General features: G+C 37.5%; 1 protein-coding gene across 2 annotated transcripts; it reads left to right on the top strand.

Moving 5' to 3' along the window:
• The first annotated feature begins 3 nt into the window (after positions 1-3).
• On the top strand, positions 4-26,722 carry LOC145771536 (cilia- and flagella-associated protein 74-like). Of its 2 annotated transcripts, none has more exons than XM_082583235.1 (40): positions 4-102; positions 451-534; positions 895-1,000; positions 1,203-1,287; positions 1,972-2,090; positions 3,271-3,444; positions 4,315-4,411; positions 5,033-5,170; positions 5,834-5,970; positions 6,307-6,400; positions 7,038-7,187; positions 7,677-7,853; positions 8,483-8,656; positions 9,025-9,143; positions 9,475-9,541; positions 10,147-10,236; positions 11,279-11,449; positions 11,796-11,904; positions 12,543-12,641; positions 12,904-12,989; positions 13,631-13,753; positions 13,940-13,996; positions 14,416-14,480; positions 15,093-15,221; positions 15,458-15,719; positions 16,254-16,448; positions 16,835-16,943; positions 17,648-17,754; positions 18,283-18,450; positions 19,042-19,181; positions 19,876-20,010; positions 20,919-21,084; positions 21,857-21,976; positions 22,115-22,270; positions 22,448-22,580; positions 23,185-23,339; positions 23,739-23,862; positions 24,671-24,795; positions 25,398-25,532; positions 26,294-26,722. In XM_082583235.1, the coding sequence occupies exons 1-40, from the start codon at positions 36-38 to the stop codon at positions 26,390-26,392; spliced, it is 5,046 nt and encodes a 1,681-aa protein (XP_082439361.1). In that variant the 5' UTR covers positions 4-35; the 3' UTR covers positions 26,393-26,722. The 2 variants fall into 2 exon arrangements, with proteins under 2 accessions (XP_082439361.1, XP_082439360.1); XM_082583234.1 differs by having other exon boundaries at positions 18,283-18,459.
• The last annotated feature ends 714 nt before the right edge of the window (positions 26,723-27,436 follow it).

Here is a 27,436-nt window from a genome sequence, read left to right as displayed (position 1 = left end):
CAAGTAACATATATAGAGTATATTTGTATTTGGACATGGAAACAGAGAGAATAAATGCTGACGAATCGTGGGATCCTGGTTTCTCAGATGATGAGGAAAATGGTAAGTTAATGGACTCCTATTTGTTTCCGTTTCTTCATTTACATAGCCGGAAAATGAGAATCTCTTTTTTTTATAATCACAGAACAAGTATGACGACTGACATTGAATAAGCGCTAGTAAAGTACTGACTGCGCATTTTTACTGCGTTGTGCAGTTTGTGCATCCATTTTGAATCCTACTAAATGGCATGCATAGTATGTACAAACCAGCATCGTCTCTTGCAAAACGAATCTCAATATTTTACTTTATAAACTGCATGCATATCCAGGAATCTATTCCAACATTAGTCCAAGACTTTGTTAAGCAATTCATGACAGATATGAATTTATTATCAATTTTTTTTTTTAGAGCATCAATACGACGACTATGATGATTTATTCAGCAATGAAACTGCATCCACAGCAGAAGATCATGACGTCAAGGATGACGTCGGTAAGTTGTTTGAAACTAGTCACTTACGTTTCCTTTTTTTACAAAACCGTTTGTCAGTGATTATTTTTGGTAAAATAACATTATTATTATAAAATGATTGTCGTTTTTTAAAAGCTCAGTAAAATATACTGCAGTTGGTGTAAAGTCTAAAGAAATCGGCCAGCTTTTGCTACAGATACGGCTTTTTTGCACTACTGAAAATAATCTGTGTTCCCAAAAAAGCATTGAGTTACTTTTGAAAACGCTTTTCAAGTTAAAGATTATTTACAGCTCAATGACGCATTTTTGAACTCCCCTGAAAGCACGTGTGTGATTTGCTTGCATTGCTACAATTTTTATCAGGTTCCTATCTTGACGCAGATTCCGACTTTCACAAGCAAGTTTCCCAGTTGATCATGCTTCGTCGCCATCTTGACTCGCTCACAGAGAAATTGTCAGAGAAGAAATTTGCTGTTCTAAAATCCAGGTCACTTGAAGCATCTGACCTTTGTGATAACAAAAACGCTACTTGACATTTAAACGATAGTCAAGTGGGTCGCAATAGTCTCTAAATGCTGTTCTCGGAAATTTATTGATTTGTTGCTACTTTAAGTCAATGGGTTGTTATGATTGAACTGCTGATGAAGAAAACTTTTGAAAAAAGAGTTTTATAAATATTTTACTTTCAGAGAGGAGCTAATCGCATGCTGTACTCGGATGAAAGCTCTCAAAGAAGAACTAACGGAAAATGAATACGCCATAGTCTCTGCACAGGTGCTTCATTATAAGATTGAAGTAACAGGCTACTGCTGAATCACCAATACATGGCGTGATCACAGTACTGTTGCAACACATCTTGAATAACACAGCTTTATTTTTGTCATATGAAACAACTTGGTAGGCAAACCAACACACACACAGCGACTACTTAATATCTGCCCTGACATCGTGCAAGCTATCAGCACCATCGCAAGGGTCATGAAACGTAGAACTCTTTGAAATGTTACTTTTTTTTATAGAGGAAAAGTGTTCAAACAAAAGTAACATCTAGGATAGAACTGGTTCAACTAAACTGAGTTGCAAAGACTAGAGTTACGTCATGTGCTTCGCATTCATTAAGCTGTCAATCCGACCAAGCAAACCACATACTATGGTATGGTGGCAAGCTCGTCACTGATGTGGTTTGTGCTCTATTTCTCTTTTTTCATAAAGCACATGACGTCACATCACACATTCACGCCACATCAAGGTGCGTTGATGAAAGACACCTTCAACATCCCCTTGAATTAATTGTTATTATCAGGGGATAGCTGACACGGGTAAACCTCCTTCTCTGGTAAGCTAAATGCCTTCCTTTTTATCGATCATATATGCTATACTAAGAATCCACCAGTACTGTGCTCATCGACTTTGTTTAACCTAGCGCAGTTGGCTTTTTAAAAGCATTATCCTTCGCAGGAGGCTGAAAACACAGCATCACTGCACAGATTGATTTCAAAGCATAGAAAGTTGAAGCTAGAAATTGAAAACGAAAAGAAAATGGAGCTTGAGATCAGCAAATGTATGAACGTGGCAGAGTAAGTAATAATATGAACCTTTTTGATGATGTATACACTATACACACTACACAGGCACTGCCAATGTGCAAACTGGAGGCCGACATAATTATGATTTTGTACTCTAAGCTAAATTTACTTTATATTCCTTTGAAATGATAGTTTTGAGAATCCAAACTGCCAAAGTGTGATCACTGAATCTCTAATCACTGCAAAACTACTAATTTTACGTCAAAAAATGATAAACCTTTTCTTATTACCAGTGTTGCCAGACTTTTTTAGGTTTACAGCGCAAGTGTCAAAATCTGGTGACTAGATTCTAGTCCATTATTTATATGGAAAAATAGCACAAAAGTAGCTCAAAATGTACAGAAAGACTATTCAATGACTACTACTCAAACTATCAACTTGTACTAGCGATTTTGGCTACAAACAGGTCGGTCTTTAGTCAAATTTGAAGCTGCTCGTTGGCATGGCCTATGCATAAAGGTATCTTAGACGCAATGTGGCAATCACTGATATACTGTAGATTTAGACGCAAAATAGCAACCACAATTTTCCAGCAGTTGTTACTGGAGTTCTAGGCCTATTTATGTCCGCCCCGATAGCTCAGTTGGTTAGCGCGTGACTTTTGGAACGAAGAAGCTTCAAGATCAAGCTGCGCTGCTTTGACTCTCTGGGTGTGCGCTTGAGCAATGCACGTTAAGGATTGCTCTCCATTCAGCAACATCTAATGGATGGAATAATTCCCGGGGACAAGATTTTGACAATCGGAAACTTCACTCTGTCAATCTCGGTGACTGGGCCTGCGTCAGTGATTCACAGCCTCTACAAGTATGCGAAACTGTCAGGATTAAGCTCTGCAAGAAGCTTTCCCAGTCCGAGGATAAAGATTCAATCAATCAATATGTAAACAGAAATTCTCATTGAAAATGCTGAAGATGTTAATAGTACAGTGTTTTAGCGAAATCGATTTTTTAATGAATTATGGTGAGATTAAATTGTTGTGCAAATGCCAGCATTCGTTCAATGCAAATTAGCAGAAATATTTACAAGTTTAAGGCGTTAAATCCAAATCCATTACATTTGAACACCGCCCAGGGTCATATTATTTACTATATTCTGTGGATATGTTGTGATATGTTGTTGATATTTTTCAGCTCCAACTTGCTTTTCTTTTATGTTTTTTGTTGTTGTCCAGGTTGAAGTTAGCCGATGTTGAAATTGAGCAAAAGCACTACGCTAACCTTGCCGAGCAAGTCATCGAGAAGGAAGAAGCAGTCGCGAAGCATAAACAGAAGATGGCGATGTATCGGATCAAAAAAGAAAAAGAAGCGGAACTCATGTTGAACAAGAAATTCCACGTTGCGGAAGAGTAAGCTATGTGGGGCTTTGGATGATAGTTAAGATTGGGACTTCGGATGAGGGTGAAAGTGCGGCTTCAGATGAGAGTAGGGCTTCGGATAAGAGTAGGGCTTCGAATTAGAGTTGAGATTGGGACTTCGGATGAGAGTGAGACTTCAGATGAAAGTGGAAATTCGGATGAGAGTAGGGCTTCGAATGAGAGTTGAGATTGGGACTTCGGATGAGAGTGAGACTTCAGATGAAAGTGGAAATTCGGATGAGAGTAGGGCTTCGAATGAGAGTTGAGATTGGGACTTCGGATGAGAGTGAGACTTCGGATGAACGTGGGAATTCGAATGAGAGTAGGGTTTCGATTTTCGAATGAAAGTAGGTTTTTGGATGAGAGTAGGGCTTCGGATGAGAATAGGGCTTCAGATGAAATACTGCAGTCTGTTGTGTGACTATGTATTGACACCAGTGTGAAATTATTTTCATCTAATACAAAAGAAGATATAATTTTTGATTATTTATATGTGTTGTTTGCTTGTTATTTTTCGCTTGATAAAGCACGCTATATGCAATATATACTATATAAAACAAAATATGATACAAAATATTTACAATAAAATAATCAAATCAAATATAGTTATTACTATCTGAATCCTTAACAGCCTGTTTCACCTATACGGATCATCAGAAGTTCTTATTCAAATAGAATCTAATAGAAAATAGAATCAAAATAGAATCTAAATAGAATCAATAAATTTTTTTTTTTTTTGTCAATAAAATAATCATATATGAACAATTGAACATATCAATCAACATAAAACATTTTTGATAAAAAATTTATATGTAGTTACGTTTGCGGTTAAAAGCTTGTAAACTTGATCCGTATATTTAGAACTCTTGCCAAGAAGTTTGAAGATAAAACGAAATTGGTTGAGAAAATAACTGAAGATGCCATCTACAACCATTCAAAGGCTGTGGAATTTCTTAAAGTAAGCTACTTCAGCAACTTTTAAATTGATCTGTAACTAATTTACGGCTTTGTGTGTAAGTTTTAAAATTGAGATTTTTAGCTCTTTAAATATTCTTTGCTATCTTTGTTATCGACTTGCTATGTAACTGCGTGAAATTTTTTGTCACCCCCATCAGTTTCCATTGCTAAAGGCGTCCGTAGGTGCACTAAGTGATATAGAATTATCTGTTGGCTTAGTTCAGCTGCTTTTCCAGTTATTTTAGTCTTCGGTAAAGGCGAAGAACATGTAAAGCTCTTAATTTTGTGGCTCTAGATTTCCCGTTGTTATAACTTTATCAATTGTTGCCTAAATTCTTGTACAAGCTCTTATCGCCAATTTTTTCCTTTGAAAGAGTTCGTTTTTAAAAGAATCCAATAAAACGTTAGTGTTAAGAAAATTTATTTATTTATTTTTAAATTCTTTCCCGTCTTCATTAAATTAGTTGATGTTTTGAATATAATTATCCTCAGACTGAGATAGCAGTTTCTAAAACTAAATCTTTGTCAGTTTTGCATTCTTGCAAGGACTTGATATGACTGACGCAGGCGCGGTCACTTAGATGAATGAGATTTAAAGACGTTCGTTTAACGTATCTTGCAGAGCAGCTTATACAGACTTCGTAATGCTGATGAATCTGATGAGGAGTTCAAAAAAACTGGAGTTGGTAAGAAGATTGAAGCTATTCTAAGCCTGAAGAATAACATCGCTCAAAACCGAGAAAATCTTAAAGCTTTGCAGGTAAGACTAAAATATGTTATTGTTTTTATTTATATTTAGTATCGAAACCTTATGTGGCCGAAGCTCTAAATGCAATTAAGTTCACCAATTTTGCTTCTTAGTTCCTTTTATTGATAAAATTGAAGGCAATCAAGATTTTGTTAAAAGAAGTTGAAATGTATCGACGATGCAGTTGTATGGGCTGTCTTTGTTCTTAAATTTGTTAAATGGTTTCTAGCGCCAGTCGACCGTCGTATTTTATGTCCAGAGAATTTTAGCTAAGTTTTATTTGCCGGGTCCACAGAATTTTCGAGTGACAGATAAAGCCCAATAGCCCACTCTCGCTTGTACTGAAAAACTAACAACACTTGTGATAAGAACCGGATTTCATCAGAAATGTTCGAATTGATATCCGGCCTGTTACCACTGTAGTCAACTGTTTTCCTTTCGGCTTTGATCCCAGGATGTGATTTTTCTGACATATTTTTCCAACTTTTGCGCTCATCTAATACGTGCATCCTTTTCTTTTAATCACACAGCTCATGTAGTACAGTATTTACATATTTTTGACGTTTTCATCTCTTTGTCCTCCATGCTGCTATCAATCTTTGAACAGTTTTACCTCTGTAATGATTTTGTCTTCGTAAAACGTTTCGACTTCTTTTTTTAATGCTATCATTTCAGGCCAGAGATGCTGCTTTCAAGAAAAAGAAAGAAATAGACGAAAAGTTAGAAAGAAAACAAGTTTTAAATGAGGGTGGCAACCCGGAGCAGGTTCTACTGAGAAGGAAGAAGTTTGCCCAAATCGAACAGGATAAGCAGTTAGTTCATGTGTTGATTCCTTTGCTCTCATCATGAATGTGTAAATCATACAAAGTAGCTACAATATTTGTCACGTGTATTATGTAACTTACGGTTGAGGCAGCCTTTTTATGAACAGAAACATTTTAATCATCGTTTGCAAATGAAGCATAAAATTTGTCTATTAAGTGAATCAAGTCGTGTCAATTCTGTTCGTTTTCATTCGGAAAGAAAAGCATATTTTCATCCTGGTTTGTATTCTGAGTTTTCATAATTACTTTAATGTTGAATCATGCACGATAAGGTGCGTGTGTTTTCACAGTTTAATTTTGGAATGGTTTGTTGTGTTTTTAAAGGGAGTTTGCTGAAAAGCAAAGAGACAACAAGGCCAAGATAGTCTCAAACATTCTTAAAGAAGAAGAATACCTAAAAAAGCGTAAAAAGCAGCAGGTATTTTTTCTCTTTCAAAAATGTTAACTTTGAAGTTAAAATGCCAAATTTCATTCAGCCTGATCACCCTAACATTTCAAAGGAGTGACTAACACTTTTTGTATTGATTCTGACTATTGTTTTATTTTGATTAACTTTAAGAAAATTGTATCAAACTATTTATATGTATTTCTATGAAAGAACAAAGTCCTCAATATAGAAGCGAGGCTCGTGGTTTATCAAGTGCTCTACAACTAAACTGTGATTACCTTTAGTGGTGAAATTCTAAGCAAAAAATTGTCTAAAGTTTTAAGCTTAATTTTTGTACTCTAGGCTCCATTCTTGTTATTCAGAGTGATAAATGTTCCAATCATTTTCCTGTTAAATATTTTTTTTTGTAGTTAACCTTCATCATTTTTGCATCATAAGCATATTGTTTGTTTTTTTTCAATTTAACAACCCTTATTTTCTAAAAGTGATGTTGTTTTTGCACGATATTGTAGTCAACTTAATCGTTCATCCAGTTTCAAAAATTTAGCACGTTATACCATCATGTTGATGTTTCTGTGTTCATTACCTTAAAATAATCAATATTTTATTTATTTATCCTTTATATGATCAATTACAATGTAGTTTAAAAGTGCTTTTAAATTCACAGCCTCAACTATGGGATGATAAGGAGCGTGACAAGCAGATGCAAGTATCCCCAATGGCAAAAACTCCCGTTCAAAACAAAATCACACTGGACGACGATTACAAACCTGTGTTTCTGGAGCAAGCGAAATATTTGAAGAAAAGTGAAGAAGAGGTTAATATGGATTTTGGATTACGGGAATCTTTATTCGAACCGAGAAAGCTTCTTTGAAAGCTTGATCGTGACAGTTTCGCATACTTGCAGAGGCTTTGAATGACTGACTCAGGGCCAGTCACCGAGATTGACAGAATGAAGTTACCTCTTGTAGTAATGTTGTCTTTGATGAATTATTACCCACAAGGTGCCGCTGAAAGGAAAACTGCCCTTAAAATGCGTTGCTCAAGCGCACACCCCGAGAGTCGAACCAGCGCAGCTTAATTTTGAAGTTCTTTTGTTCGTAAAGTTAGGTGCTTAACCAACTGAACTATCGGGGCGGACATTCCTTTACCGCACTGATGACTGGTAATGTGCGTAGAAATGGCTTTTTTTTTCGCACCACAAGGACCTTATTCTTCAAACAATCTTAACTAAAACTGCACTAATTTTAGCATTTATTTTGGTTTAATGTTAATAAATGGTCTTCAAAAGGAATTTGCTTCTCAGGAAGAAAGACGAGAGATCACATCAGAAGCGTCTTCTCTTGTGGAAGAGCTTTCAAAAGATAACAAGCCTGGAAAAGTCCAGCTACAACTTTCTAAAACTAAAAAAGAGAAACAAGAGGAGATATTAACCCAACCAGAGTTCCAAGGATTGTGGGACCAAAAAGATCAAGTACACAAGGTCTGGTTCATCCTTGTATCAGGTTTATGAATATACAAACCTTAAACTTCATCAGCATAAACATTTTATGTTGTAGCTTGAGTGATTGTAGTTTTTCTTTCCATTTTGAAAAATGTGATTTCATCTGTCTTCCATAATTATAGAAGCTTGTGTTATTACTACTTTGCACCAGCACAAACTTTCAGACTCTCACTGAGCACAACTGAAAAGAACTGTGAATTAATCGAAATTTGTCAATTATTGAAACTTTTTATTGACTTCAATTTACAACTAATTGGTGTAAAATAAACTATTGTCATGATTGTTATTGTTGCTGTTATTATTGGTATTGCTATTTTTACTGTTATTATTATATTTACTATCAAAAGTACCATTGTTGTAATGAACTTGTGTGATCCAGCAAATTATGAAGCCAACTTCTAGTAACTTAAAAACTAGCACTTTGGATCAGTAGGTGCTGCGGGGTTGCCCCGTACATTTTTATTCAGTTTTTGTTTTGATCCACCTTTAACAATATAAAGGGAAACGCTGCATCTCAACTTATTTTCAAGTTTCAGAAAGTCCTAGTCAAGTGTGGAGGAGCACTATAACGAAGGAATAAGAATATAAAAAACATGTTTTTATTTCAGGTTCCAAAGGAGGAGGTCGTGGTCAGACCAGTCGGTGGCACGAAAATGGAGCAAGAGATCCTGGAAAGGACGATGAGGAAGCACCGTGATGGGATCACTGTGAAGCAAGTCGCCGCTGGGAAGGAGTTCAAAGGGAAACCCTTTTATAGCAATCCTGACGTGATACACTTTAAGGTTTGTTTTTCATCTCAGTAATTTTCAAATATAAAAACATACAACCAGAATACATGAACGGGATCGGCTTTGATGTTCTTCATATTGACTTTTGAAACAACTTAAGTATTATTACATTATACATCTTCCATAATCGCTGAAATAAAAATAATTTTAATCTCGTAATGAGTTGATCAATACTTAGCAAAGAAAGAAGTCGAAAGCCTGAAATGAGATGTAAAGGGAACTTGAAAATTGGTAACTCTCTCTGCAGCGCAGATAATTCGTAATCCCATGCAATATTGTGAAACGTCGGTTTTTCATTTGGAAAGTGACCGATTGGTATTCCATTTAAATAAGGATAAAAGGTTAAACTTTTTGTATTGCAGGATCTCGACGTTGGCAAGAGTTACAAAAAGAAGGTGGTCATCACCAATGTATCGTACAGTATCAACTTCCTAAAATTGGTGGGATTGTCAGAACATTTGAAGGATTTCGTCCACATCGAGTAAGACCCAGGAGCAATGGAGCATTGGTCTTTTGCTGCCATCGTTGTTGTGTGAATTGAGTTTCTGTGTCATTAGTCTTTGTAATGTTAGTTCTTTTGGAACAAAAGCAAGTACACTAAATTGAACTCTACAAAAAGAAACCTTAGAGGATCGTTAGAGCGCCCTTTCACTTTTTATGAATGTGGCAATCTTTTTTGTCAACTTTAATCTATTTTAGAAATAGATTGGTAAACAACTATTTTTCAGTGTGGATTTTCACAACTGATTACAATCATGCCTCAGCGACAGCTCAAGAAATTCGCTTAATTATTAAATCGTCATCTTTTCCAGCTTCAACCCACCCGGGCAGATGTCGGCTGGGATGTCTTGCGAGATGATGGTCACCTTCAAACCGATGGTTTGTGTTTGTGACGTCACTGCTACTGTTTGTATTGTCTCTGTGGTATCATTGTTAGTGCTAAGCTAATGGTGTTAGTGATAGTTTATGTGTCAAATCAACCAAATTTTCGTTTGAGCTTCTGTAACGTCGTAATATCTGTGGCAAAGGCCACAATCCAACGTAGCCATCGTACATGCTATGCGCTATGCTGGGTCTCCGAGTGTGAGACTCTCTGTCGCTCCTAATCCATAATGAAAGTCAACTAATCAGTAATTCGCGTAATAAATGATTTTTTTATATCTATTTTCGTCATGTTAACTTAGAGTTAGACCAAGAGATATATCTTGTTCAAACGACACTTTTTATACAAAACAGACTGAGAAGTTTGTTAATCGGAGAACATATCGCATCAACGTGTGATCTAACAGTATACAATTCAGCTTAATTTTGTTTACCACCATCCAAGCGAAAACAATACTTGCCGTGACATGATAGGGGTCTAAAAAAGGCAAAAGCGACGAAAAGCGTGCTCCAAACCGAAATGATATGCTGTACATTGTACAAGGATTTTACGCTTACGTTACCATGAAAAAGTTTAAAAAAAATTGTGATTTGTTTTACAGATTAACGAAGATCTGATCGGAGAAGTTCTCTTCATGGCACAGACTGGGCCGTTTTCCATTGATTTAAAATGCACGACCAAGCAGTGTGATGTGAGTGATATTGCAATCTAACTAGACAAAAGCATTGGACAAATACACTTCAACTAGAAAATTTTTTTACCACGAAAGCAATCATAGAAAACCAAAGCTATACTGTTTGAACCTTTTTTCAGCATACATCCCTTCTGTAAATTCTCTATTCGCCATAGTCCGTTGTATCTACTGCAACTACTTTTTATATATTCATACGTTTCTTTCGTTTAGGCTTGCCACGCCTTTTCCAGAACTATGCCACTGTACATATTGGTTTCCATATCATGTTTCGCATTGTGCATGTTATTTTTTTATTAGCATGCGCATATCTCTACCTTGTTTGTTTTCTGTGTCCTATAGAGCAGGGGTTCTTAAACTTTTTTAACACGGACCTTTTAAAAAAAAAATTGGTTCGCGTGGACCCCCTTTGTGGCCTAGTCCGAGAAAATTTTTTGATCAGCATGAATTGGACATTACGCAATAAAATTAAAATGAATTGGTAACAAAATTTATGTTTTATTAAATTTACGAAATAGCGAATGCTGATTGTCTTCCAATATCTTTGATTTAATTTCATTAATGTGAAGAATGCTGCTGTTTGTCTTGAACAAGAACATGAAATTGTGGCTTCGTGTTTGATAGCGCTGATAGGTTAGTTGTTTGAACTTAATATTTTTTCTTCAGAAAAATTTATTCCATTTTTGAAATTATGGCCTTCATGGTCCCCCTAAAACTAGTCCGCGTACCCCTTGGGGATCCACGGACCCCAGTTTAAGAACCCCTGCTATAGAGCTAAAGCCTTAAAGTAGTGATGATAAAATGTAACAACGACGTTCAATTTTTACTTTTTTTTATTATTTTAAAAACGACACGCTTATAAATTTTACTTTATTTCATCACATACGTACATGTATATTTATAACGAACATTACATGTGGAAAGAAATGACAACCAACCTAGGGCTTGGAGACGGCAAATGATGATGATAATATTTATAAATTACTATAGTTACTGTATAATAACCATGATATATAAATTTGTAATTTTTACCAACCGCTAGCTATCTGTGGACGTGGATTCGATTGATTTTGGTGCCCAAGTAGTTGGAGAGACCATAAGGCGCTCCATCACTCTGGTGAACAAAGGTGGTCTTGGTACTAGGTTTGAATTTATGAAGATCCCTGATAAACCAGCCACTCTGTACACCTTAGAAACGTCCTTGGGAAGGCTGGTGAGTTATAAAACATGTTTTTGTCACTGAAAAATGACGTATTTTTTGTCTATGTCTTAAATTGTAAATGAATTTTTTGCTTGTTTCAAGCAGAGAACAAATATTGACAACAAAATTGCTTAATTGTTCTATAAATATCTACGTTGCATATTTTGATTTGACAAAAAAGGAGCACAATGTTTGGCAAGCTGGTTAACAATACAGATATGAAGGTGCAGAAATTTCAAAACATAAACAAATTGAAACTTTAATTGAAGAGCTAAAACGAGAAATTTCTGCAAGTTGGTTTGGCTTTCAGTTTTTTACTCCAATAAAATAACGTTTCGTGAACTCCTAAATCTTTCAGACAACAGCTGACAGTGCTGGTGTGACGTTAGTGGACGTCTCGGAGCCTTTGAAAACCGCCACATCCACTCAACCGGAAACGGCAAAGAAGTCGAAACGGCCAATGCGAAGTATGTTTTGTTTTCAGGCTTTTGTGTCAAGGTGAAGACTTAGAACTAAGTGGACCCCAAAGTTTGTCTCCACCTTTAAGCACTTCATTAAGTGCATTGCCAAAACACACCCACAAGCTCCCGGCTGGTATCGAACCCATAACTATCGGTTGTTGATCATTGAGCATTTGTTGACCACTCGTCCACGCGGCTGATGCTGCGTAGCAAGTAAAAAATACTTCAAAAGTTTCTTGTTGAAAAACATTTAAATTTCTTTTTCTAGTTCAAAAATTTGCGCGCGATAATTTGTTTCAAAGTTGGTTTTCATTTTGTGCGTTTAGTTGATTCACAGCAACATGGTGGTCTTGTGTTCTGCCATGTTAGATAGGTAATCATTTTCTGATCTAGTCCCCTGAAGAAGTCAGTCGTGTCTGTCTGATTGACAAAGTCGGAATAAATGCAGATTATCACCTGAAGCACTTTGTGGTAGTTTAGCTTAGTTTACACCAGACGAGTGTTGCATGTTATTCAAAACCTTCTTTTGTTGTAATTTGAGGCCGGGTGCTTATCTTGATATTCATGACTACTTGGACAATATCTGTACCACAACACATATCATCTATTAGTGACTTCTTTTGTCACATCATCTACTTGTGCAGGTGTCCCCCAAACAGCTGACAACATGTCCAGCATAAAAGAACACGACTCAGCTCTTGCAGGAGAAGAAGGCTTTCAAAGAGTCGAGTATGAAGAAGAAGGTGAGATCATGCTGCTGTGGCAACCTGCTCCTTTATAATTTCGTATTTGTAGACGCAATAATAGCACGACACTTACCATGTTGTAGAAAATTGTTCAAAGCTGTTCAATTTGCCACCAACTTTTACTTTGTCGACGCCACACCTAAGCTTGTGTATGTAGATGACTGTACCGTTAATTTCAAACAATAGCTTTAAGCCAAAAATGCACACTTAAATCTAATTTGTTCGTTTTCTTTGTCCCTATAAAGTTTTTATCTCGCAGATTATTCTCGAGCCGAAGGTGATATGTTCGCCACGCCTGCGTCTGGTTTCAATGACAATATGCCTGAGGAGTTGAAAGTAGGAGAGGTGATTGAAAAAAGTTTTTAACCAAAACAGTCAGGCTGTTAGCAAATGCCATAGTGCAATATCTCCAGGAAGGCGTAGTGCAATAATTAGCTTCTAGTTTCACCAGCTCAGTGGCCGAGTGGTTATCGCCTTCGGCTCTGGAGCTGGTAGATCTGAAATCGATTCCAGGTCGGGTCAAACCGAAGACTTTAAAAACTGTACCGATTGTGTTCGTTCTTGTATAACGCAGTGAGAATAAGTCGGGTAGTAATGTGATGACATCGTAAACCAGATATAAATTAAAAATGAGCCCTGTCGCTAAAAGACTTAGCCGTTGCAGAGCGACAATAAATAAAACCATAACGTTATTATTGACTTCTACCCATGTAGCTCCAAAACCTGGTTGCGGTCGCTAAATCAAAAGGTTCACACAGATTTCCAACTGAAAGTTCAACTTCTTTTCCATGCTTAATTTTTAAAATCTTTATTTTTTAAAGCTTTGACAAACGCGTTACTTTTGCAATAAACCTTGTGAAACGTATGTGTAATAAATCTTGTTGTTAAATACATCTAATTTTTGCATATGCAATGAGCCACCTTCGTAACACCACCTTAATTTCTGTGTTAGACTCCTATTTGTTGCTACCTTTTTCAACCTACAGGTCATGAATGAGGAGATAGATGCATTTTCTTCAGTGAGACTCGACATTGTATTTTCTCCTTGCATTCCTGGAGACATCCAAGCTAACTTCCGTATCTCATTTACCGACGCTCAGTCTCAACCGGTAAGTGCTGAAATTTCGGTCAACAATCCAGTCCTTTTTTATAGATTTATCCAAGGGGTGTAGACCTTGAATCACTATAAAAAAGAACTTATTTACGTCCAAGTTAAAACTACAATCAATACTCTGCAAGTATTTTCAAAGCGAAGGCTCAATGACGTTTCTTTTTCCACAAATTGTTTTTTACAGATTGAGATCAAAATAACCGCGGTTGCCATAGATGTTCCCGTATGGATTGACAGACAGGTTAGCATGGGATGAGTTGCTCAGTGATTCTTGGTTGCGGGTTGTTGTTGTTGTTTTTCTTTAATGTAGGCAAAAGTCTGTTGAAAAAAAAATTGCTTCTTGCTTCGTGTGCAAGTACAGTTGATATCGTGTAGTTTATATCATTCAGTTTTGTATGCATGCATGCTATAAAAATAGGCTACCCTCACTAATGGGACAAAGCAAAATTTGATAACGATGATGATAAATTTCACTACTTAATTTCTATACTTTTCGTCAATTTTAAACCAACAAACTTTTCGAACGCTGTTCTTACTGTTTCGCGTTTACCAGTTCAAGCGGCATAAGTTTTGAGTTAATTTTTTGGTGAACTTAAACTTAGTAAGCCTTTTAGTAACTTATTGTCCTTTTCCGTCGTTAACGTATTGATGTATTTTCAGAACATCGATATGAAAATCTGCATGTACGACCGCTTGTATCAAGAACAAATACAAGTACACAACAGGTATACAGCGTCACTGAATACTTGGTACATTTTTTATTGCTGTATTTGGAATGGGTTTAAAACCGGTTGTTTCGAAATAAAGGAAAACAACTTGACCCAAAATTCACTCGTCTTGCTTTTGTTTCAAATTAAGTGCAAGCAAACTTTATTTGACTGACAACGACAATCGCACGAACGATCGTGTGGACTTTATGTACGGTATAATACTGTAAAGCCTAAACAAATTGATATTTTGAGTATATTCACGCAACAAAGCATATTTTTTAATTTGAATTTTAAAACTTTTACGGTTAAGTTTCATCTTCTTTATCTATTATGTATTGAAAAACACCTGGTAAAATGTCAAGTCATAGTAAAAGTTTTACCCGCAGAGGTTTGGTTTTAGAAGTTGAATGACTTTCAAAATGCCAACGCTAAGTAACGAAAATGCTTTTAACTTAACCTTTATCAACTGGTACCGTGTTAATTCTAAGCGTCAACTTAAAAAACGTTCCAGAAGTCTGGCTTTGCAAAAGCTTATGTCTGACTCTCCATCCATTCGAGTCTAAAGAATCTTAACGATAGAAATAAGTCGTCATTCTTATCACGTGTTTGTCTGTGCGCGGCATTCAGGGCTAGCACAGCTCTTCGACTGAACTTTGAAGTCCCAAAAGAACTTCGAGGACATATCGAGCTTCTACCAAAGACTGGCTATATACAAGCGAAGTCGAAGTTTACCGCACAACTCAAGTTTTTGCCGCGGTAAGCGAACCATAGCTTCTCTCCTTTAGTTTATCATTATCACAAGCTGTATATTTTGTAACCTACTTACGTTTAGCTCTTCACAATAAAAAAAATCTGAGTTACAATTTTTAATCTTCATATTTTGGGCTTGATGCGTTAAATTTTTTAACTAACAGTTATCGAGTTTGGGCGTTGGAACATCGGCTGTTAACAGTGTAAACAAATCCTGACTTGTCTTTGTCCCCTTCGAACAGACAGTCGCTTGCTGAGGATGCAGCTGGTCTATTTGACCCTGAAACTGGTATTTTGGAAACTCCTATGGTTGTGAGAGTCGCTGAACAAACCAGGCCTGTTCCATTCGTAGTCAATGCTGTGGTGACGTCGTCAGACTTGGAGTTCGACCAGACCGAAGTGGACTTCGGGTTTTGCAGCATTCACGAATCAGTGGTTCAAACTGTTAAGTTGACCAACCACTCCATTCTACCTCAGATGTATGGCTTTGTCGGTATTCCTGACGTAAGTTTGCAGTTGTCAGATGGAAATAGTATGGAAGTTGTAGTTGCCGAAAGTAACTTGAGAGCAAATTTTTCTTATTATTATCAATCTCTTCATCTTAGATTTTTCCCATCGTATGAGGTCACCGATGATGCGCGTTTTTCGTAATGGTGTAGCTTTGTGCATCCTCTTTCTTGTAAAGCCACGGCTTCCATTTTTCCTTTATTGCGATTTACTCATCTTTGTTTGTGTCTTCCTCCTCCTCTTTTTTTTGTCTTCCCGCTCGACCCTCTTCCTACTCAGTCTTTTTGAAACAAGCCCTTTCCATCGTAGACCTGCGTTGTTAGTCTTACCTTTCTTGAGAAATAATGCAGTCGGTAAAATCTTCTCAAGGTCGTTCATTGCGGTTTCATTGAGGTTGCCCATTGTAAATAGCTAAAAACAACATATGCCTGCGCTGTTTCTCAGCTAACAAGAATTTACACCGATGGATCCGTGTCTCGCCTATGAGGTTGTTTGGTTTAACTCAAACCAACTGACATGTTTCTGTTTTAGTTTGTTGATATCCAACCTAACAAAGGCTTTGGTTGGATCCTACCGCTTGAAACCATTGCAATTGACTTGATCATGAACGCAAACAGGGCCCGATTGTATGACTTCACGTTAGTCTGCAGAACCGGTATCAACCGGAACTTTACCATCAATTGCAAAGCGACAGGCGTCCACCCACCACTAGAGCTTAGTCACCAGGTATTGTAACATTACTTTTCATTGTTTTTGCGTTATACATTGTTATTTGACATTATACATTATCATTACGAATCGTTATATATCTTGAAGGATAGAACATATATTCAGTGTATAATTACTCAGCTGCGTCGTAATGTGACTGCGCTGAAATTGTACAGCCCTGAGACAGCAGATATTCGCGATGGACCGCAGAGTTTCCATTTTTTATCGTTGCATTTTAACATCGTTTTTTGTTCATCGTTGTAAATGGATACTTAACTCTATGAAAGTATGAAGCTGTGCACATTGCCCACAATACCAGGAGCTGTTGTACCTTGTATTTCAAGTTTTGCAATCGGGTATTTTTTGCATTTCTGCATAGATGATAAGCTACTGCTGTTTTGAAGGTTGTCCATTTTTCCGCCACTCCCTTAGACGACGTTTCCACGGCGATCCTGTACGTTGTTAACTCCCATACCAGCGCAAACGAATTTACTCATCCAGTCCCAAGAGTCGGTGAGTCTTTATTTGGTTTACTAAGTTGGCTTTAATTATTTGTGGAGTTATTTTAAAGACTTAGTTTCATGCATTAACAAATGTGAACCCTCGTTCAACCAAAATACATCAACATTGGGTTTAATCGACCAGCTATTTTTTAAATAAACTTTATTATTTGGTATGGCAGTTATTCAACTTCATAGGTGGTTGGTACCTGTTGTGAATCATGCATACCACATTTGGCTTAAACACGACGAATTGGCGACTCAATAGTTCTTCAGGTGTTATACAGTACATTGTGAAGTAGCACTAACGAAACCGGTTGTCGAAGGAGCCGAAGGAGAATGCCGAAGGAGCCTCATGTGCTGCATGGTTTTCGTCAAACGATGCTGTATACTACCAAAATTTTATTTTCAAATTGTGTGCTGCTTAACCGAGTGGTGAGCGCTCTGGTACGGCACTCGAAAGGACGCTGGTTCGACACCGCTCATAAGCATACAGCTGTGTTTTTGGTTGGGCACTTAAAGGTGTGCCTGAAGGTGGACACAAAAATTGGCTTCCTTGCCTTCCAGTCCACTTAATCTAAATCTTCAATCACCATGCGTAAGCGTGGATACATAAAAAATCAGATGAAACTCTGTTCTATGATCAAGCGTAAAAACAGATAATAACCATAGTCGGAAGACTAAAGTGTAGATTCTAAGATTTTTGGTACATTTCAGGCAAAGGCGAAATAGCCCCCGTTGGTCCGACATCTTTTGAATTTGTTGTCCCTGATGACGTGCCAATCAACATCACGCCTGCCGTGGGCATTGTGAAGCCTGGACAAGTAAGAACAGACCTTACACCGGAAAATATTATCATTTTATGGTCACTTGACATTGAGACTATGTAAATAAATTTTTTGCGTCAAATACGGTTACTAGTCACCTAAAAACCTTCACAGTCTGTTGCACTTTAATTGGGATCATCAGAAGGTTTTTATAAGAAGCTTATGGGTCCCTTGTAAGAACCTTCTGATGATCCCAATTATGGTGAAACAGGCTGTGAAGGTTTTTGCGTGACTACTGACTATATGTGATATCATACGCTCTGCTTCTCATTGAGCACTTTTTGTAGCGTTAGCAGCAGGGTCGTATACACGGAGGGGCCTGGGGGAAATCGCTCCCGACAAATTTTATTTTGCCCCCCAAAAAAATCATGTTTCAATACTATTACAACGTTTTAAAGCCATGATAATTTATGTTGGATGACGTTTGCCCCTCTCCCCCTAACAGTTACTTTTGACCCTCCCCCAATTTTCTTTCTTGCTTCGTCACTGGTTAGTTATTTATTTTTTAAATAAACATTTGTTTAGAAATGTCACGTCACGTTTGAATTTTCTCCCAAACTGAACGATGATGACGTCAGAATTGAGGCTTGCAATGTATTCGAGCAACAAAGAAAAGAGAGAGAAAAAGAGCAAGAGAGATTAAAAAGAGAAGCGGAGGAGGCAGAGCAAAAGCTCCAAGAGGAAGAGAAAGCAGTAAAACATGTGTGGACTAATCTTGACCTTTTCTTCTGACATTTAACAGCTTGATTGAATGCTTAACCAAAACGTGTGAGAATTACTGCAGTGATTATTTTGAAGTGTGATTTTTCTATTTCGAAATGTTTTATGTACTTTTTGTTCATTGTAACATTTCTCAAACAGATAACTTGGTTTTGGTTTTAAATTTTTATCCTCGGACGGACAAAGCCTTTGATAGGTTATTCTTGGCAGTTTCGCATACTGGCAGAAGCTTTGAGCCACTGACGCAGGGCGGTTACACGCTTACCTAGATTGACAAAGTGAAGTTCCCAATAGTTATTGAAGTGTTGTTGGTGTTGTTGCCGTGTAGTTATTCTATCCATTAGATGCCGCTGAATGGAGAGATATCCTGAAATGTGTTGCTGAAGCGCACCTCCGAGTGTCGAACCAGCGCCCATTGATCTTGAATCAGGCGCTTAACCACTGAGCTAACGGGGCGGACAAATACATTGCACACCGCTGCACGTTAGATGACGAATGAAATCATTTGGAAATATTTTACATTTTAAACCAAAAAACCTCTTAACAGTTTTGTATGTTCTTTAGCAAAAAGGAAAGAAAACGCCAAAAACACCAGCAAAGCCAAAAACTGGGGAGTCGGTCCCAAAGTCCCGAAAGCCGTCGGCGAGAGGAAGTGGGAAACAAACGGAAGTTGAGAAGCCCACCCCGGATACCATTGATGAAAAGTATGTCTCCTTGTGTTTTATGGTTGATGCCCTATCCCAGTCAGAAAATCAGTCGACGTTAAATCAATGTAAAAACGACTGATTTTCTGTCTGGGGAAGTTGCATCAGGCAATGTCTAAATACATGTCCCAACCAACCTTGTTGGTTGGGACATGTTTGTTGTCCCAACCTTGTTCTAAATTTTAAAAAAGTGTGTACTAAAATATAGCAGTTACTGTATTTCATCATATATGTAACACCTGCCCCTCGCTTACATTGGTGGTGGGATTCAAATACTATAACAACAGAGTTTCTCTTCGGAAGTATGCAATATTAAGCCGATGTGGAACGACGCATACGTACGTAAGACTTCTACGTACGCTTGTTAGTAGTCGGTTGGCGGAGTTCTTTAAAATGTCAAGAAAATGTTCGTACGAATCGATGCGAACCGACTAAATCTCACATGTTTAGCAGATCATCCTGTTTCATTCGTAAAGTGTATAATTAACGCAATAGTTTGAAACAATGTTCTATCACACCATATTTTAGTGAAATATGACTTCTCATGGTTATAACTGCAGACAGGACGCCACTGTTTCGACCTTAACGTCTCCTCAGTGCAGTAAATCGTACACTAGACTGAACACTTTATTACTGTATAAGTAACGCAGCGTGGTGATTTTTCCATTCTAATAGTTATGTGTTCATGTTTCAGCTCTACAGAGTACAAGGCAGCCAGTGCCTACCTCACGCGGAACTACAAAGGATCTTTCCAATCCTACACTATTCCTTGCTTTGTTGCGTCTGGTGTTTGTTCGGAAAACCTTGACCCATCTTTGTTGTCCTACGAGTAAGTCCCAGATGACAAATCAATATCAGTCCTTTTTGTGTTTATTTTACATCTGCAGACATTGAACCAATGTAAAAAGGATTGAATTTGAAATCAGCAACTTTACAGACATAAAACGTGACGTTATGTAAAGTTAAAGTAGTAACTTTTTTAAAATTTGCGGCTCAGAACATCGTATTGAAAAAACCCGAATTTAAAAAAATCTGACAGAACACCGGGTTTAAAAGTGCGGAGCAGAATAGACCATGCCAGTTTTTATAAATTAAGTTACTTCTCTGTCTAGATATCTTTATCATTCATTCGGTGCCCAGACATCATTAACATAGTTTCTCCAAACATCCACCATTAAATTTGACAGTCTACTACAGTATGTTTCTGTACTCCAGTGTCTTGTTCTAGTTGATGAAGAAAGGTTTTTACTTGTAGGCCCCTTTCCTAATGCCATATAGTTTGGTTCCCAAGGAAGAATATCACTAATTTCCTGTTGACTTCTAAAGCAGTGACCTGCCAGCTGTAGTCTTCTTCTGATTGTCTCAGTGAGAAGTGGCAGGTCACCGTGAGAAGTGGCAGGTCACCGTGAGAAGTGGCAGGTCACCGTGAGAAGTGGCAGGCCACCTTGAAGGTTTTTATTTGTGAAGTGGTGCTTCCAGCTAATGTTGAGTGCCTTTCTTAGAACTTCGTTTTGATTATAGTGAGCGGTTAAACATGACTACAAGTACAAGTGCAAAAAACACAAGACGGATTATGAACTGATTTGGTAAAATTAGTAGCCAAGTTTTTGATCTAGTTTTAAACTTTTCTTTAACATTCAGTTATATTCTACGTCCGCAACCAAACTAAGCAAAACATAAAACAACAAAACTGGAGTTCAAGTAATTTACATTTTTAAGATCATTTTCTTTTTTCAGTGAAGTGAACACCTTGTATGTTGAAGTCCATTGTCCGGTTATCAAACCCCCTGTGGTCATCATCTCCAACCACGGTCACTGCCTGACTGACTTCGGACAAGTGTCGTTGGGTCAGAATGCCATTCAACCCATCAGCATACAAAACATCTCCGGGGAGTCCATAGATGTTAGTGAAATAGTCACGGATCGTTGTTAAGCCTACGCCCTACAGTATCTATCGCGTTGGCATGTAGGAAGCAGAAAATGTACATGAATTAAAATCTCGCTTGAAAAGAATATGCTTCACTGAACGTTAAAACAAAGTGAATTATTTTCTCACCATCAGCATGTACAGCGCTCATGATTATACTTTGTGCTATGGGTGCGACATTACAGTATATGTGTAGAATTCTATTAGTTGTTTTGTAGTTAGCATTGATTGTTTGTAGGAATATTTAACCTCGTATTGATAAAGAATCTTCTGAAGCTTAGTAATAGCAGTCTCACAGAGGCTTTGAACCAGTGACGCAGTCTCGGTTAACAAGATTGACAGAATGGAGTTTCCAAGTAAAGCACTGCATCTCATTAGTCAGTCGCGTTTGAATGGAAAGCTGCTCAAAGCATGAATCGAACCATTGCTGCTCAATCTTGCTTCGTAGTTCCAAGGTCCGAGTGTTGTCTTGATACCTTGGCTTATTGTACCTAAATATGTCTTTGATTTCTGTGTCTTGCTGGCAGCTTTCTCTTTGAAGATCAGGCCCGTAGCCAGCCGGGGGCCAGGGGGGCCTCGCCCCCCTGAAATAAATTTCGCCCCCCTTGGCAAAATTCAAACATTCTCGAGCAACAGCTACAATTATAATGATTCAATTTTTTCTGCCCCCCCCCCTAAAAAAAGTTGCCCCCCCCCCCCCGCTCTGCGGTCTGGCTACGGCCCTGTTGAAGATACTTTTACTTTTCAGTTGATGGTATCAATTCTGGACACAAACGGCCCCTTCCAAATGCTGAACGCTCTGAGAACTCTCAAAGCAGATGAGACTCACACCGTCCTTGTATCGTTTACCCCCACAATAGGAAAAGTGGTATGCATGTTGAATAACAGTCTATGTTTTATTAAGGCTAACACAACTTCGTTGCCTTCCGTTCTATACTTTTCTCAGTCGACTGACAATTTGCTTAAGTTGAGTTGAATTTAACTTTTCTTTCGGTGACTTTTATAGTTTCAAGAAGTCCTCAAGATTAATGGTCCGAGCTCCTCTCTCAGTATCTTCTTGACTGGTCGAGGAGTGACTCCCGTGATCAAGCTCACACCGGAAGACGGAAAACTTGATTTCGGAAGCATTTTGCAGCACGAATCGGCAACAGCTTCATTTACTGTAAGTAGACTTCGTGACGTATTAGTTTTACTTATTTATCAATAAAAAGGGAAGGGGTTTTTTGTCCGTTTGAAAATGTCTGGTTTGTATAAGATCAGACTTCAAATTTTACTTGAAATCAACGAAATTTTTATGCATTTTTTCACGTACCTTAACCGATCTATCGTGTCTTTACAGTTAGAAAATAAGTCATCACTGGCAGTGAAGTATTCTATGCAATTGGACAGCAATTCTCTATTGAAACACGCCAAGCTACAACAGCTACCTGCTTTCATTACAGGAGACGATCAACTCAGACACACGTTGATAGGTGAGCGGCAGAAGACTGCTCTCACTGTCTGACTGTTTTGAAAGAACTGTCTAATTTCAGGAACAATTGTTTCACAAACTATTAAATGATTTTTCGAAAACTTGAACAATAGCAATAGTTGAGATAAAATAACTTATCTCCGCTTTTTATATCAAACTTAAAACAACCGCATAGAATAGTGAACATTACATCAACGTTTATCGTACTTCGAACCAAACTGAGATTTATTTCACGGTGCATTCACAAAATCAGTTTGCCAGACAGCAAGTAACAACTGATTTTTTGAATTCGTATTGCCATCATTTAAGTTGTAACCTTCTGAACTGTCTGTAATCTTGTCTTGATGCAACATTGCGTTTGGCAGTTACTTGATATATATTTTCTCCTCACCAGGTGTAGATTTCATCAATTTTTTTTCTGTCTTTCTAAATGCATCAAACATGGTGGCTTGCAGCTTCTCTAGTCTATGTTAGTTGCTGGAAGGCTTTTTATTGAGCAATTTTTCGAGTTTTTTTTTATTTTGTTAACTCATTTTATCCTACTCTCAACACTTGAACCTTTGTTTTTTTTTTGTCTTTAGCTTTATCTCGTTTTTCTTTTCAAGGCCCTCAAAACTTAGACGGCTCATGTGTCTTTGATTGTGTGCCTTGCGAAGGGGAAATCAAAACTGACGAGAAGCATGAAGTCCACGTCACTTTCCGACCCGACCATGAGAGTCGGCACTTCTCTGACGGTGCCAGAGTCATTCTCTTCAACACGGTTAGTCCGAGTGCTGGTCGTGATTTAGAAGCGCCGACGGTTGTAAAAACTCTTCAAAATCGCTTGAGTTCTCAACATTATGTAGTTCCATATACGATGGTTTGAATTCTGTAATGCCAAAAATATATTAAATGCAATTACTAGTCTCTAAAACTCTTTACAGGTTGTTTCACTTTTGTTTTGGATCATCAGAAGGTTCTTACTCAAATAGAATTCTAATCAGCAAAAATCTTTTGATGATCCGAAACAAAAGTGAAACAGCCTGTAAAGAGTTTTAGAGACTAGTAATTGCATTTGATGTAATTCCTTATACTTGGCTTTTTTGCTTGACATTGAGCACTTTTTTGTAGTATGAATAAAATTTTTGTTTAATGCCAAAAACATATATGTGTTTTCTAGGAGGCAGCGCATGTTATTCATTTCACCGGCAAAGCTATGGAACACAGCATGTTCGTTGAAGGAAACGATCCGCTAGACGTCAGTGTTGAGTCACTTGCCATTGATGGTCGAAGCCATCATTTCGGTAGGCCACAGATGAATTGATCGATTGTAGAAATCTTCATCCTCGGGCTGAGAAAGCTTCTTTGGAAGTTTAGCAGTTACGCAATCGCTTAGAGCAGGGGTCACCAACCTTTTTTGCATGCGGGCCGCTTTGGCACTAAGGAGAGCTGTGGCGGGCCGCACTAATAAAATGTTAGGTAGGTTGACTCTTATGCTAGAAAAGAACGCATTTCGTACCCAGTATCCGGCGTTACATGTTGTTACTATTTATTTTAAAGTACCGCAGCAACAAAATTAGTCCAACACCGACCTATTTTGCTAACAAAAACTTGCTTAAAGGGAACACTGCTCGTGAAACACAATAACGGTGAAGCGCACACTAGTGTTTACATGACATTTACAAACATAAGCAACCCTATGCTCACTGACAATTTTGAAATTCGGAAACAGACGTTTTAATCAACCACTGGGACAGTGTAGCTGGACATCGCATTGAAATAACTTTAGGCGACCCCCACCTAGAACTACAGTCTGATTGGTCGGTCGGTAGAATCGTATGCAAAGCGAAAATATGTTTCCCGGAAAGTATTTTTTACCATCATGCTCATTGACTCCTCAAGAAAAGTATTTTTGGTTATACTTGTACTTGTCCGCTGATACTTTCCGCGGGCCGCCATTTGGTGACCCCTGGCTTAGAGGCTTTGAACCACTGAAGCAGGACCGGTTACCTAGTTTGACAGAGTGAAGTTTCCCATTGTTGAAGTGTTGTTGTCTGTGAGCTAGTCCATTCAAAAACAATCTGTCTGTGTTGATATATCTTCCGCTTGCAGATGGCCCACACACAAAGAACATTGTCGTCTCCTTGGTGAGCAAGGCCACAGAAGAGGGATTCGCATCCGTCACAAAGGAGCTTAGCATAGGATGTGTTAAAAGCAATGCTCCAGCTGCTAAAAAAGTAATTGAAATATTCACTTAACACTTTTTTAAGTGTACATTTTATCAAAAAGTGACTGGTTTAGTTATCAGAAGATCTTAAGTTTTTTTTTATTACGATGACAGCGACTGACGTTAGAGTCGCAGTGGTGTCACGTACTGTATGGCTTATAATTTATTTATCTTTATTTAAGTGAGCAAATCCGTTTTTAAGGCGCTGAAAGCTGTGATTTTAATAAAAGAATGTGTTACTATCTACCAACTTGCCTCCATATCTCATTTTTTCATGAGTTCTTTGTTGTTCTATCCTACTGTTTCACTAATAACTAGACTTAAAGCAGCGCTGAAGTTAAGAAACAACATTACTATTATGTTTATGTAGGAAGGAGTGTTCTTCCTGGCAATCGGCACAAGGCTGAGTATAGCCTTCTCCCTAATCACTATAACAGTGAACAATTACAATTCGCTGCCAACTCTTGCTCCGATTGGCTGCCTAGAAACAAGCTAGAAACTATACTTAGACAACAAAATCCGTAATTTTGTTGTCAAGAGGGCATTGCTGTGTTTCTTATTTTATAAATTTATTTTTTGTTTTTTGCATTAATTTCTTTGTGTTAAATCTAGAGTGGTGAATGGACTGTGGAAAACCTTCATGCGGCCCATGCAAAGGGTTTCACCATCGAACCATTGAAAGCGACAGTTGAAGCAGACTGTACGAAGCCACTCACAATTACTTGGACTCCAACCCAAGACCATGATGTGAGTTTGTACTGGTTTTTAAATGCACTAAACCCAGACCACAATATCCGTTTTTTGCATTGATGCAACGTTTGTTAAAGGCCAAGAGACCTAAAGTTTATTAAAATTAATACAATTGTGAGGAGATTAGGTTAATTACTTGCAACAGAACAGTAATAGTTTTCCTTACCACACATTTCAGCCACAAATTAAATAGCAGGCTACACAAAAGAAAAAGTCATTTCAATCAGTCAAAAATTTTACTTGACGCGGCAAAGAATGTTTTGTTTGTTTATCAACATTTTACGTTATAATTTCATAAATAGTATCACTTTCGGAGAGAACATAATTTTGCTATAGCTTACCATTAACAAACGATAGATAGCCTAACAGAGTTATTCAGCGAAATGGCGTTATTTGAAGAAATGGCAACACTAACAACGACGTAAACACAAACGTTTTCAGCTCTGCATCGTAACCCTCGTCAGTAAATATAATAATCGTTAGAACTAGACAATGTTACACAACTGTTGGATTAATAGTTAAAAGTATAAAATTAAGTATGTAGTATAAAGTTAATTATAATAATTAATATAATATATTAAAATGAAACACTGATAAGTTTTTTTTAATCTACAAGAAACTAACATGGAAGATTTTATAAGTGTGTTTGACGCCTTGATGTACCGTAATGTTTAACAAGGCTACGCTATGATTCTATGTTAGGTGCAGAAAATACTTTAACTTGTTGCTCAATGTAACCTGGTATGTTCTTGTTTCAGCCAAGCAAGCCTTGCACAACTTCTATGCATCTGACCCTAAGAGCTGACGTGCAGATAGTGTACAACGTGCTCCTGAATGGGCTTGTTTCCTTCAGTTGAATGTGGTGTTTTCTATCCCACTGTGCATTGGAATGCAATGTTTATACAGTAAACGTTTGTTTTTTAAATGTAAAAATATTGAATATTATTTAGTGTTGTTTTTTCTATGTTTTTTTTAAAAGTCTTTTTATCGCATTGTTATGACTGAGTTTCCCAACAACAGTTTATTACAGTAAAAAGTTTCTCTTTGTATATCACTGTTTTGGACCGACATTACACCAAAATGTGAAAATCATGTTGGTATTATTTGTGGACGTAGGCTATAGGACAAGATTCTCACATTTCCTTCCAGTGTATTGTAAGCTAACTGATAGAAATGATTCCATTTGTTTTCAGCCGCAGCTGATGGAGTTGATTTTTACTATATGTTACTCGGGTAGTTCTGTTTAATCGGGTAATAATAATAAAAGAGAACGATATTGGTAGGTTTACATCTTTTTTAATGTTCTTGCTTCTCTTAGCCCTTCGTGATAAAGTTAAGCTGACTGTTCGTGGAATATACAGCAAGCGATAAAAAGTCCAGTCAAACTTGTCAATGAAACACTCCAAAATATAGCCTAATCAACAGCGAAACAATGTAGATTGTTTGCAAAATACGACTAATTGAAACAATAGAAAGACTCGCTCAATAAGTACGAAAGGCCTATATGTAATAAAATATGCAGTCCAGAGCATTGTTTGAGGCTATAATAAATTAACTTCGGCTAGCAACATTCATTCCGGCTTGTAAATTAAAGCAATTTCAATCGCATGTGATTAATTCTTTACAACACAATCATGTTCTTTACACCGAGTTTTCGAATTATTCTGCGTCAATTGACACGGACTACTCTCGTTCTTAGTAAATTTATGACTAGTTTCGCTAAATCTTCAAATCGATAAATAACAAGGACGCTTGCGTAATCCTACCAAAAGGAACTTCTCGAGGAATTTCAACAGGAGAGAATGATGTTTAGCAGAGAATAGGAACAGTACATATGATTTACAATCCCTAAGCGGAGACGCTGGAAAGCGGCTCGACCCACTTAAAATGGATCAATGTGA

This window comes from Aplidium turbinatum, chromosome 6, assembly GCF_918807975.1.
Source record: "Aplidium turbinatum chromosome 6, kaAplTurb1.1, whole genome shotgun sequence".
Classification (NCBI taxonomy): domain Eukaryota; kingdom Metazoa; phylum Chordata; class Ascidiacea; order Aplousobranchia; family Polyclinidae; genus Aplidium; species Aplidium turbinatum.
This window is presented reverse-complemented; position numbering and strand designations above follow the sequence as displayed.